Raw genomic sequence first — 14,048 nt, forward strand, 5'->3', positions numbered from 1 at the left:
GCCTTATGCATCCTGTGAGTCCAGCCAGGCTACAAAATCCCTGGGGTGTTTCTTTTCAGGCTAAATGCCCAGTGTGGCAGGATTCATTTCAAGAGATCTCAATTTAGATATGTGGACTTAAAAAAAGGAAGTGAAGAAAGCTTTGCATATCATTGGCCACTTAAAGCCACTTCCCTGCCTACTTGAAAAAACAATCATAATGACTGATTTTCTGCTAATTGCTTGAATCCTGAAAATTCAGAGCTTCAAGGCAGACTCAGAGAGAGAAAAAATATAATGCAATAAATTCTGGGCTGGCACTGTTGGCCATGAAGTGATACATAATGTGTGTAAGGCAGATGTGTAGGATTGTGTTTACAGGTGTCTAGTTAGCAAAATATTTAAATGGCTTTAAAAAATTTTTAGATTTATTTTAAAATTTTTTGAGGGGGAGGTAATTAGGTTTTTATGTATTTATTTTTAATGGAGGTACTGGGGATTGAACCCAGGACCTTGTGCATGCTAGGCACATACAGTACCACTAAGCCATACCTTGCCCCCTTACATGACTTTTATAATGTGCTTTCCTTTTTCTCTTGAATGACCTTAAGGGCAGTCTACTATGAAGCTTCAATATATTCTACTTTGCTTTTCAATAATTACAACTCTCTGAACAGCTAGTATATTTCAGAAATACTTTCATGACAACCCTGCAAGATCAGAATTATGATGCCCATTTTGCAGACAGGATGTTGAGGTTTCTGCTTCCAGTCATCTGAACTTAGGTAAAGTAAGTGACTTTAAGTGACCGACTCTGGCTTTCTGGCTTGATATTCATGGGGAGGTTTGGCACTTTTCATTTTTTCTGAGTCATTCATATATGAGTTATCTTGGGAAGAAAGGGTTGCTCAGTGGGCCCAGCTCAGTGCTTTGCTTAGAAGGAATACAGTCCAATGTGAAACAAGAAATGCCAAGCCCTGCCTCCAACCTGGCAACGCCGTCCCAAAACAAGTAAGGCTATCTTTGTAGGAGAGACTGTGGGCTCTAGACAGGTGAGGGGAAAGAAAAGCCCTTGTCTCAAAGTTTCTAAGGCTTATATATTTCAAAGTGAATGAGATAATGATTTAAACTAAGGAAGAGCTGGCATTTTCTTTCACCTCCTTTTAACTTGGCAACACACAAACAACTAGCTCAGACTGGCAGTCAATTTGCTCTAGTGAAAGAAACTGGGCTCTCCAGAAAAGCCTGTTAGGTCTCCTGGGAGTATCACGGGCATCACCAGAAACCTCCCTGTTCGCCCAGGGTCCAAACAGGGCGGCTCCATTCAGAGTCACAGAGGTTCATGCAAGTTATGTGTCTGCCGGGTCCCTGATCCCCAAGAATCTGTGCGGCAACAATCAGCGACCCAGGCATCTGGTAAAGGCGGGGTGCAGAGGAATACATGTCTGGCACTTAGCTGCATCTGCTCTTCCTCTAAAGGTTTCTAAAATGTCTATTGTTCCTTGGAGGGTTTTTTTTTTCCCCTCTGTAATTAATTACTATGTGGTTGAGAAGATCCACAGACTCGCAGAAAAGACTGAGTGCTGAAACATATGAAAACAATTAGAAAAGAAGTCCAATCACATGAAACCTATAATTCAGTTAAAAAAAAAAAGTTTACTTTTCCAATGGGAAACACCAAGTCAGGGAACTCAAATCTCCATGGCATTTTAATTCAGGGGAAGTGAATCTTGGTTCTTATTTTATCCTCTTAAACACAGAAATCTTGGCTTCTTTGGCAGAGTCTCATACTGGGAGGAAGGGAGTGTAATTAGGCTAACTTAAATCATAAACTAAAGTAGAAGAAAAAGTACTTTATATACTTTTGACTTCAATGGCAACTTTAATAAATATTAACTCCACATATTTATTAAGAAGACCTACTTTCTGTCCCTTGGTGCTAAGATACGCCCTAATATATTCTTGGACAAGAAGCTTGGGACTTCTAGGCTCCTAAACTCGTGTGAAATTGGAATAACATGCATTTTTGCTCCTTTTTATATATTGTATTAAAAATAATTCAAGGAGGTGTTTGAGAATACTTGGGACACATCGACAACCAAAAGCCAGCCTGCAAACGTGAAGCCTTATTCTTCGTCTATATGCCGGCCTTCCTCGCCTAGGGCTCATACTCTCACCATCTCTGCAAACACAGACTTTCTCAGCTAAGAAATGGGCCCCAGGAAATATCTGGGGCCCCTTGTTGGGTTCCAAGATGTGGTGGCCAGAATTCATCTGGATGGCAAAGATAGGAGACTGAAGTTAAAATGCTTTAAGAGACATCAGCACATTTAAATGTTTTATATTATTTTCCAGACATCAAGAATCTTTTTCTTCTTCATGATATGCATTTCATTCCAGTTAAGCTACTTTCTGCCACATGAAAAGCAGGATCCCAAATGTGGATAAACTTAGAATGACTCTCAACTCTCTTGTGGGCTGCAAAAAGTAAGTGACAAAGACACAGACAAGCCAGGCTAGTACCATGGTATGTATAAAACTTTTATGAGAGAGCAGCAGCTGAGAAGTCTGTCCAACCAAGGAATTCTGGGTGTTCGGAGCAGCTGTGTTGTGTTGCTATTGGGGATGTTCTGGGGGAACATGCATGATTTTCCTGAATGCCGTTTTCAACGTTAAGTCAGTAGCTCTAAGATGTGACACTAACTGACATTAGCAGACATGAACTGACCTGCAAATCTCTGCTTAATAGAGCTAACGTGGACAAAATATGTAAAAATCAAGCCAAATAAGAGGAACAAGGACAGGAGTAAAAATTACCACACAAATATGCTATTCGTCAATTAGAACTACATATGTCAATTAACCATGATTCTAGGTTTTTACACAGACGGGGAGTTGCCATAAAAGATTGCACAGTTTTATTAGAAAATAAATCCCCCTGTTACTGAAGAGGCACAGTACACTCATGGAAACCCCAGTCTTTATCAGTCTCTTCTCTCTTCCTGTCTTTACGTCACCATGATTCCTGGGTGTGCTGAATACTCTTAAAGTATCTCCCCACTTGTCTCCCCTTGCTCTTTTGGATACTCTAAAAGATGGTACAGAGGTTCCTCAAAAAGTTAAAAATAGAGCTACTGTGTGATCTAGCAATCCCACTTCTGGGTATATATCCGAAAGAGTGGAAACCAGGGTCCCAGAGAGATCTTAGCACTCCCGTTTTATTGCATTGTTATTCATAATAGCCAAGATGTGGAAACAACCTCAGTGTCTGTCAAGGGATGAGTGGATAAGGGTAAGGTGGCATATACATAGAGTGGAATATTATTCATCCTTAAAAAGAAGTAAAGTCTGTAAGATGTGACAACACGGATGAACCTTGAGGACATTAATGTAAGTGAAATAAGCCAGTCACAGCAAGAAAAATGCTGCAAGATTCCACTTACATGAAGTAGCTAAAACACTCAAATACAGAGAATCAAAGAGTGGAATGGTGGCTGCCAGGGGCCGAGAGAGGCATAAAGTTTCAGGTAAGCAGGAGGAATAAACGCTAAAGATTCGGTGTACAACGCTGTATCTGTAATACTATACTGTACAGTTAGAGGCTTGTTCAGAGTATAGCTCTCAGGCCAGGTGTTCTTACCATAATATTTTTTTTTAATGAAAAAGTAACTGGCAAAGGATATGAGGGAATTTGTAGAAGAAGAAACCTGAGTAGCCATTACATATGACATGATACACAAAAGTGTTAGTAATTATGGAAAAATCAATTTCTTAAAATGGGATTTTAAAAATCAAGGGGATTGGCGATTTTTGAAAATAACAAGAAAACAAGAAAAAATACATGATACAGATGATGGCACCGTGGGTCAGTTTTAGTTAAAGACGTCACGGATGTGATAAAAATGAAGGTGTGTGTATCAAGGATATTAAGATTAAAGTTTTTTTGTAAATTCATACATTTGTCTATATCACTTATCACTTGCTTCCACTGTGCCTTAACTTTGAAAATAGAAGCAGGAAAAGTCTGAAGAAGTTTGATAAGAGAATATACTTCACTTTTGTATTCCTTCCATCTTTGCTCTCTGATACAATAGATGCTTCAATGACGTAGAAAAAGCAAATGTCTGACAAGGTCTCTGAACCCAAATTGAAAGAATATTTGGATTATTTCTGTTTTTAAGATTCTATGACATTACCCTTCATTATTTCAGAAACTCAGAGTGAGTTTACAACACAAGCACAATTTTATGTTTGAGCTTTCTGGAAGCACATACATGTTTAAGACCAACATGCCTATCTGTGGGATGCCACAGACAGGAAGAAGTATATCCTTGGGTCTTTTTTCTTCAATCAATACAAAACTACTCAGAGATTAAATCCATATAAGTCAGTGCTGGAACTTTCAGTGAAGACCGAGACCACAGCAATAACCACACAGGGAGTTGTACAGAGAAACGGAAGGCCTTCCGTCAGATGAGTGGGAGGCAGCTGTGGGGCTGTGGTCAGAACATCTGCATCTGGCCACCAGGTCAGCGGTAACCAGCTCTGAGACTGCCAAGTAACTTACTTTCACTAGTCCTCAGTTCCCTGTGCTTGAAAATGGGTATGTCACCCACATTTCAGGATTAAATGGAACAGAAAGGGGTACAGGAATTTCAGTTGTCAAACTGTTATAAATTCCAGTTTGCCAAATAAATTTTGGTCTCACTTTTATTTGTTAGGATCTTTGTGGTTATTATGTGAGAAAAAATAATCAGCTTCCCAAAACACTACACAGAACTGCAGAACTACAGTTCTCTGTGACTTTGATTGCTGAAGGTCTCCATCTCACATGTAATATGAGGCCACCAGGACTGTATACCAGTGCCTTTGTTACAATTAAGAGAAGTAATTACTCCATTCTTCGTTTCTGAATCAACATGCTTTAGAAAACGAGTCAAATAAACCTAACCTTACTTACTAGTCCCTTGGGACAGAGAAAGTAAGTGGATTTTTTTAAGTCAGCCACTCTTTCTAAAGAGAGTGCTCCCCATTCCAAAGGAACTCTTTTCAAGTGATGTGTAAAGTAAGATAAGAGCCATTTAGGAGTAGTGTGAAAATTAACAAGCCACAAACAATTGAAAAATAAGATGTTATTGCTAGGTAAATCCTGCAGCCCGCAAATGACCGACCACACAAACTGACTAGGACAAAGTCTACTCGAGCAGCACGAAGCTCACTCATCATCTCCATTCACAATAACCAAATACTCAACGGAGACAGGCCCGAAGGCAAAGACTATTAGCTCTTCCTCTTTGCTCCAAGTAGGAAATAATGATGCAACGGGTAAAGCAGGAAGTGGGAAAACAAGATGGAAACTCCATCACATCAGACAGATTCCAAACCCCCAGGCATGCACGAAGCCAGCCAGGCCAGCCCTTGGCCTGCAGAGCTAACCTGGCAAAGCGCTGTGCTGCTGGCATGACCTTGATTCCAGCTTGCTCTAGCCTTCTGCGCTTTTGGATTTCAGCAGCATCTTTTTCTTCAGACTTGGGAGCTGGTGCTGCCACAGCACCCTCGGGAGGAGGCTGCTCCTTACCACTGCCATTGGGAGATTCTGACCCACCTTCAGGAGGCTTCCCACCAGGGTCCATCTGGCCGACAGGGTCCTCTTCACAAGGAGACCCCACTTCACTTGCCTCTTCCTCTATTGTTTCAGGATAGCTAGTGAGTTGGACAACATAAGTGACCAAACTAACAGACTGGGCTGGGGAGCAGATCACATGTCATCTCCTGCTCATCCTGATATTACTTCCACTTAAAAAAAAAGGGGGTCATAGAATGCAATACGGTCCTGGTGACAGGAAGAAAATGAAATGCAGCCGTGTGTTGATTAAAACAAGGCATCATTATCTCGACACTGACTAAGAGCTCTGCCAGAAAGGTAGGATCCATGTTTTGTTCAAGAATTGTAACTTTTAATAAAATGTTTACTCCATGGAAAACCATAGATATACAGGTGGACTCCAAGGAATAACCATACAATGATCAGGGTGGTTTTGCTAACAGGATTAGAGCAGACTCGAAGTTTCTTTTATTGGACTATAAGTTTCTTGAAGGCAGGGACTATCTTATTTACCTTTGGGTCCCCAAAGCCTAAAAGCACCCAGCACATAGTAGATGATCAATAAATACATACTTGATGAATAAATATGAAAACATAATCAGAGATTAGAGAGGAATTCTGCTTGTTTCTCTGAAGAGTTGAGAAGTCCAATATGTCTTCCATTTTACTCTGACTGTTTTGACATGTGACTCTTAAGCATGTTCACGCATCCATTACACAATGCTTGAGCTTAAATCTTGATAAGCTTGCATCTAGATGAAAAGGTCTTACTGCATCTAATCTAACACGAGTGGGAGTCCAACAGTCTCCCGAGAAGGACGTGGATGACAGATCTGTTCTCAGTGTCCTGTCAATAGAGCTGGTTTCAAAAATCTGCTCGTTAAACAAGTATTTGTTGAATACCTACTGTGTGCCAGGCACTGTTCTCGGTGCCTTCACGAAGCTTACATCCTATCATGACAATCTCTCTCCGAAGATCCATCCTGCCCATCTCCATCTGTAACCTCACACCAAAGTTCTAAATGGCTATTTGAGCTCATTCGTGCTCCTGTAGCACCAGCCAGGATGGCAGCCGCGCAGCCCAGGCCTTACCTGAAGGGCCTCTCCCCTCCCAGGGGGGAGGTGGCAGTGCTCCAGCTCTTCCGATATTCCTCTCGCTCTGCTTTCTTCTTCCTCAGGGGTGCGGGGACGTAGGCCGTCTGGTTGCTTTTGTTGGGGAGGTACTGGTTGAAAGGCACTGCGGACTTCGGCTCACCGTGGGAAGTCCGCCTCGCAGACATGTCATCCTTCTTCACATCTGGCAGCTTCCGATGTGGCAAGTCAGGTTCAGAGTCGCTTCCTCTCCCTGGGAAGAGAGAGGACGGGTGCTGAAAAAGTGTGCTGGGCTAGCCATCAAGTTCCCGATGGCAAGTCTGCAGTGTTGGGGATGTGCTTAAATCCGTGGGTTCCGGGGATTATTGCCTTAAATTATTCACTTAACAAATCTAAAGTATCAGGCTAAATTAGTCTATTCTGGGAAAAACTCTCAATTCTAATCAGGAAAAAAAAAAGTCAAATTAAAAAAAAAAAAAGTAAGCCTGGTTGTAGCCAAGAGTTACAATTAGCAACACATCTGCAATAGAACTATACACCCCATTCGGATCCTGCAACTCTCAAAAGGAAGAACGTGCATCTACCAGTGGAGTGGTTTACTCGGCACCTGTTGCTGCATGTCTTACACCGTGCTAGATAGTCTGACAAATAAGAATTATAAAGGATTTGTAATCCTTTGTCTTTGAGATACTTTTAACAGACTCATGAAACACCTGGAGAATATTAGTTATAATCAAGAAGCACAGACATAGAAGAACTACAGGAATTTAGAAAAATGATCAATACGGATTACACCAAGGGCTTGCCTTCCAGGGAGTGGCTTCACTTATAATAAATGCATATTCGGGGGAGGCTATAGCTCAGTATTAGAGGCTGTGCTTAGCATGCACGAGGTACCGGGTTCAACCTCCAGTGCCCCCGTTGAAAAACAAACAAATAAATAAACCTAATTACGCCCCCCACAAAAAACTTAATTAAAAATAAATAAATAAACGCATATTCCTCCACATCGGAGCCCTTCCTGGTAGTCAGAGCTGGAGGCAATCTTTTTTGCCTGTGAACACTAAGGCCCGATGATCTAGTTTTCCTTTCTGGTGCATTATGCTTTCTACCTTGTACTTTGAGAACAGGGGCTTTATATCTTCCACCGTACTTATCACAGGGTCTCTGCCCACAGTGGGCATCCTCAAAAGAGCTGATGAATCACTGAATTCGTTTGGCTTACAGAGTATTTTAGACAATGCAAAGGAATTCAGTGTTGCCAACATCAGTCTTTTGTTGGGCAATAGCCCCACTACTTATACTGCATCCTTGTTTCCTGAATCTCATCTCATCAGATTGCTAACATCCATGAGAGCGAAGCTGTCATGAAAACACATACTACCGTTACAGGCAGCCGCCATTTGAATGCTGGTTGAAAGCTCTTAATCAATGAGAGCATTATGAATAGGTTATTCAACTCGGTTGACAGCAAATACAAAATGACCTATTTACATTTGTGAAAAGAACCTTAAACCGAGTCAAGACATGTGGTCGCTTAGCAGGGTGCGTACCGCAGGGGGGTTAAGTCAGACACACTTGATTTTGAGTTCTGCCTCTCACCAGCTATGCTACTTTGACATTTGTCACCTGGCCACTCCAAGCCCCAGTTTCCCAACCTATAAAAGTGAGGATAATAATATCACCTATTTCGCAGGGCTGTTGGGAGGATGAGATACATATGGAGCTATTGGTGGAATACTTGGCCCAGAGTAATTGCCTAACAAGCGCTGACTAGTTCTGGCATCTGATCTGTCACTCATGAGTCGTGGGCGCCCAGGTTTGTCTCTAATACACTTGCCTGTCCTTTTCTGCAAAAATAGGAATGATATGACTTGCCCTGGAGATTAAATGACTTGATGGCTTTAAAAAGACTGTAAAAGTTAAAAGCATTGACCATAAACAAGTTGTTCATTGTTGCAGATGAAGTATTCAGTTTATGAATTATTCATGCCACTTGCTTTCAACCCTCCTTCTGAAGTTTTGACTATTTCATTGCTTGTTGATTTTTGATTCATAACTTAGCTCCCTTCCCACCCCAAGCCTTTTATCAGGTATATCTGTCTTGGTGTCATAATAAAATCTTTTGAGCCCCCATGTGTATTGCCTTATAAACAACCTTACCTTGACAAGAGCTTGAATTTGTTTTCTGTTTGATATTATCCCCATTTTACAGAGGTGGAAACAGAGGTTCAGAGAAGCCAAAAGAGCCCCTTCTCCATGGTTGGTAAGTAACAGCTCAAGACTCCAATTTCTCCAGACTCCAGGCCAACATTTCCCTGTGACACACTTCTCTTGAAAAATGTCCTTTGCTTAAAGCATTCTGACCAGCGGAAGGACTGCACTTTACTGAATAAATGAATGCAAGAAAATGATTCTTCAATCAACCATGAAGGCTGAGTCGTGGATTAGAGTTGTCTCAGTTCCCTTGGTTCTAAAAATCCTATAATCTATGAATAATATCTGTGTATAATATCCAAAAATATATTATCCATAATATATTGTGTGAGAGTCTCAAAATAGGTTGTTTAACACACAAACTGATCACCTTTTTTTCCCCCAATTACTCTTTGTTGAATGTCTTCAACAGACACTTCAAGAAAAGTTACACTTGCAGATGCCCTGAGGCAGAGTGGCTCAACTACAAGAGGAGTAGCCTGCTGGACTTAGAGACCAGGGTCTAATTTCAGCTCCAGCTTCTACTAGCTGTGTAATTGCTGTGAAATGTAAGTCCTGTGTACCTCCGGGTCCTCACTGGAAACCAGGAGATGATAATACAGCTCATAAGTTGTCAAGAGGATTAAAGTAGCTGGCATAAAGCACCCAAGTAGTGGCTGGTGCAATCTGCTTTCCAAAAGTGTTGGAACGCTTCTTATCTCAGGCCAAGAATTTGAAGGATTTTGACTTCCTCCTGAAAACATGAAAACATACTAGGGTGGCTTCTCCATCTATGCCCAACATTGCACATGGTGATAAAGGCATCCTTTTATCAAAGTTGGACCCCTCCTTTCCCCAGGGCTATGTGTCTCTCCCTTCCAGCAGTAGGAGTCTTTCTTTCTAATGTATCTTGGCCACATACACCGCCACCCTTTGCTTTTCCACCTTCCTCTAGCACTTTAACTTCTCTCATTTCTTATTTTTCTCCCTTACCTCATCATTTATATAAAAGATAAGAATACTCATTTAACAAAATGCATTATGTTCATAACATACATTCTTAATTTTGAAAGTACCTGAGTGGAAGGTTTTTGTACCTCCTCTTCACTGAAGCCCATTAGTGGCGTCAGAAGGAACGCCAGTGAAGGTGAAGGTGGAACGGGGCACCTATCTAGCAAGGTTGACTGGACCCTGGGACTCACAGCCTCCCTATCAGATGGCTCTCACGTCAACCCACAGAGTCATGGCACTCCCTGATGTGGCTCTTGGTTGTCCCTATTGAATGGGTGAGTGGGCCACTATAAAAATAAAATGAAAACTCTCCATACTGAGCCAATAATAGAACTGGAAAATTTCATGGTGAGACTTTCCCTAATTGATTGTGAATCCTAGGAAATAAATTTTCAAGAATTGAAAAAAAAAAGTTCTTCTAAATTTGGAAGTGTTTACTAGGACTAGCAATCTTCTTGATTATCATCTCTTAAAAATATACCATAAGCTAATGAAATACAACATCTATTTGGATAAAATTATCTCACTTTTTTCTAAGGCAGATTTTTAAAAAAGCATTGTTTTTCTTTAAAACCTCATTACATCTTGATTAATTTACCAAAACATAAGCCTGAAGGTATCAGGCTGATTGGGGGAAACTCTGTGTTTCATGGATGGTGTTCTGTGAAGCTCAATTTCATGTTTTTCTTTACATGGAAAAAAAACCGTTATGAAAAGACTCTTTACTTATCAATCTTAATTGCAGTGAAATTGTGCCTCAGCACATATTAGTACTATATTAGTAACGACCACCTCAAATGCCTTCAAGATGTGGCTCATTATAAACTCTGAACCCCTCAAAGCTAGTGACAGAATAAAAGAAGGATCTATATTACCGGTTATTAAAAACTAGGATGAGACAATAATAATTTTTAAAAACAATCAAAATAACATAGATGAAGTAGTTTGGTTAAGATATGTTTTCTAACAGCAAATCTCCCTTTCAGTTATGTTAAAGCTCAGTTAGATCATGCAGTTGGTATTAAAACTTCTAATACTGTGGGTGGTACTCAAGACATCGTGTAAAATTTTAGAAATGTTTTTCAAGCAGTTCACAATGCACCATGGAATTCTTTAGGAGTCACATACTACGTTGCCCTGAGGCTAATCTATTTGTTGGAAAGTTTAATTACCAAACAAAAGCATTAGTTCAGTCATTGTAGAATTTGAAAAATCTACTAGCCAAACAGAAAGAAGTGTGGGTAAATGAGCCTTAAGGGTATAAGTTTTGGGTATCACTTTTTGAGACTAACATTGTTACATTACTTACTGACTGAACTTGGGCACTTAACAATGTTAGGATGATTACTTAACGTCTTCAAGATTCATCTGTAAAATATTCATCTGTAAAATATGGATAAGAAGTGTTTCACAGCCCTGTGAGAGGTCTAAGTAAGATACTGAGCATCTCATCCTCTGTGCTGAGGATTAAATGAGATACCAGGGGTCGAGTACTTAACTCAGGACCAGGGCACATTAAATACCCAAGTATTTTGGTAACATAGCATTTTATAGCTGAAAGGGATCTTTTAGCCATAAAAGATAATTTTCATCTCAGACAGATGGCTTAAAGTCTAGAAATATTAGCTTCGGTCAAGCAATACATTAAAAAGAAATAGAAACAAATAAAAAAGTTCCCCACCAGGCTTAGCCTCTTTCTGCAAGTTGATACACGCAGAGCCAAACCACTGTCCTTTCTTAAAGCACAAAGGTGCAAGATAAGTAAGGAAAACAGCTTCTGGAAAATCTGCACTAAATTTACATCAGGTTGCATGACTATACATTTTTGTAAAGGAAAATGACCACTCCTTTCAGGTGAGATAAAATCCATGGGATTTAAATGAAACCCAGCCACAGAAGAAACAGGCAGTCTGGGTTCTGTTCTATACATTGGTGGCCACCTGCATCCCTCTGGCCAGTGGTCAGGGATCATAAGCATCGAACAGATTGCCCAAACCGTGCCAATTAAAGTTTCACAATCCCAAGCTTCAGAGCTTTCATAAGTGTGTGCAGGGTGTTTCCAGTTTGCTGGAAGTTAATCTATTTTCACTTATACAGTGTGATACTCACTCAAACATTTCCCTTCCTCATACCTGGAGCACATAAACCTTCAGCACACTCTATGAGCTAATGGTCTGCACAGCGTCTGGATTCACTGAGACCAAGGGAGGAATGATGTAACACATTTTCCAACAGAAGATACGCTCACTGAGGCAAGGTTCAAACAAACTGCTGGCAAAGCCAACCAAAACTCTGAGGATCATGAAAAACAACATTAAGAGATTTTTTTCTACCAGTTTAGAGTTACCAGGTTCCACCAATGTAGGTATGAAGTCCACCCTCCCAGTGCCAATCTCTCGGCTGGTGACAAGGCGGCTCTTGTTAACATTTAATTCTAAGATGTGCAGTTTATTAAGGCTCAAACCTACCATCACTGCTTCCCCTGAGGACTACATCTGGAGAAGGTGTCTGCCGGGAACGGGAGCCAAAGGAATCCAGGCTGTCGAAGGAGTCATCTCTGCCGTGTCGAGGGGGAGAGAGGGAGTCGCTGCGCTCGGAATCCCAGCAGTCGATGTAGCCACTGTCTCGAATACTACGTTTAGGACTCTCAATGTCATCAGTCTCCTGTTTGAAAAGAAAACGAAAGGATTACGGACATTGCAGCAGCAGACATAGAGCCTAAATATCAGGAAAATCCATCTCCAGTGGTCTCCAAAAAATCCTGCATAGAGAATCAGTATGGAGAGGCTACGGCAACCAGTTACCAAACTGGTTATCATCTACAAGCCAACGTTTCATTCTTCAACCCTTCCCTGCTGCAACTTTCTCCATCAGAAAATCACACATATTTAAAAAAAAAAAATCCCCAAGCATCTCGTACTCCACAGTGTTAAACAAAAATCTAAGGAAGTAAGGATAAAAGATCATCAAGCTTGGATTCACAAGAATACAATGACAGATGAAAACAAAAGTGAGAAACTAAAACCTTAACCTTGACCCGTCTTTCGGAATCCATAACTGCATGTCTGTTCTGGGACCCAGCCCCTAGCTCAGCCGCACAACTGCTTCTGTTTATGCTGTCTGGCTAATGCACACAGCACTCGTTTTTGCAGCAGAATCAGTTCCGTAAAATCCTGGAGCAGCATGCTTCCATCCCCTGCTACCTTGAAGGGAAATTCCTGCTCTGAAAGGGAGCTGTCTTTCTGGGGCAAAAAGTGAAAGGGGGAAAAAAAAAAGCAATGAAAAATATGCAAAATGCTTTTCCTGATGCCTCAGAAGAATCCAGGCATGCTCTCGCTCTCGGCCAGCTCTTGGCGCTGGGGGAGCTGAAAGCACTTGTGGCTGACCCACATGTTCAGAGCAGTGAGAACAATGGCGGTCTTTGACAGCCTGTGATTATAAATTCTTTCCAGCGCAAGCAGCACATACTAAAACACTGAAACTCCAGCAGAAGAAAGGTCAGTCAAAGCCATCCTCACCCTCGTATTATAATAAAAGCCTTGTTCCCGCCAGTGTCTTAGCATTAATTACAAGAGTCCAAGCTGACGAAAACAGAAATAACTCCAGTCACTCAAAGATAAACCTCAATTTAATCTCTCCCAGACTGTTGCTTAAAATCTGGGCTGTGAATGACATCCACAGAGACTGGAATGTCCCGCTGCAGATTTGCTGGGATACTCAGGCAGGTCCCCTCCACACTCCCAATAGAAAGGAAAAATCAACAAATAGTTTTTGGGTTAGCAATTTTGGAAACTGCCTAAACTGACTAATATGCCCTCTGGAGCCAGTGCCTTTGTAGGAAGTACCCCTGCCGGCTGTTTCTATCAATTAACCAGATCCTCTGACACACTTCCCAGCGCGGGGACCCTTGTGGGGACAGGGTGGCTGTAACTCAAGAGGCACATGCAGGTTTTGCGTCAGGAGAAGGGAGAGCGGGGAATGGCAGGGCTGAGAAGGGCACCCTGCAGCCGCTACACCGAGGACCTGGTTAGTGCCCCTGAAGAACAGGTTGTCAGATGGCCTGGGTGAATACAGCCGACATGACCCTCCAGAGGAAGGCAGGAATTCCAGTTATGGAAATTAAGGTAGTTTACTTGTAGGTCAAAAGTTAACCAGGACTTGTACA

At 41.4% G+C, this 14,048-nt stretch overlaps 1 protein-coding gene across 6 annotated transcripts in view; it reads right to left on the reverse strand.

Moving 5' to 3' along the window:
* LIMCH1 (LIM and calponin homology domains 1) overlaps positions 1 to 14,048 on the reverse strand; it is a 306,743-nt gene that overhangs the window by 66,858 nt on the left and 225,837 nt on the right. For 2 of the 6 annotated variants that reach the window (XM_031687483.2, XM_031687488.2), the window contains exons 1-3: positions 12,915 to 13,229; positions 12,352 to 12,547; positions 6,677 to 6,929 (exon numbers count right to left, since the gene is read on the reverse strand). In XM_031687483.2, the coding sequence (XP_031543343.1) occupies positions 6,677 to 6,929; positions 12,352 to 12,547; positions 12,915 to 12,938 (473 nt within the window). In that variant the 5' untranslated portion in view covers positions 12,939 to 13,229. Of the gene's footprint in view, positions 1 to 5,415; positions 5,683 to 6,676; positions 6,930 to 12,351; positions 12,548 to 12,914; positions 13,230 to 14,048 lie in introns of those variants that run through there. The other 4 variants (XM_015244034.3, XM_006209773.3, XM_072944686.1 and 1 more) reach the window with 3 other exon arrangements.

This window comes from Vicugna pacos, chromosome 2, assembly GCF_048564905.1.
Source record: "Vicugna pacos chromosome 2, VicPac4, whole genome shotgun sequence".
NCBI lineage: Eukaryota > Metazoa > Chordata > Mammalia > Artiodactyla > Camelidae > Vicugna > Vicugna pacos.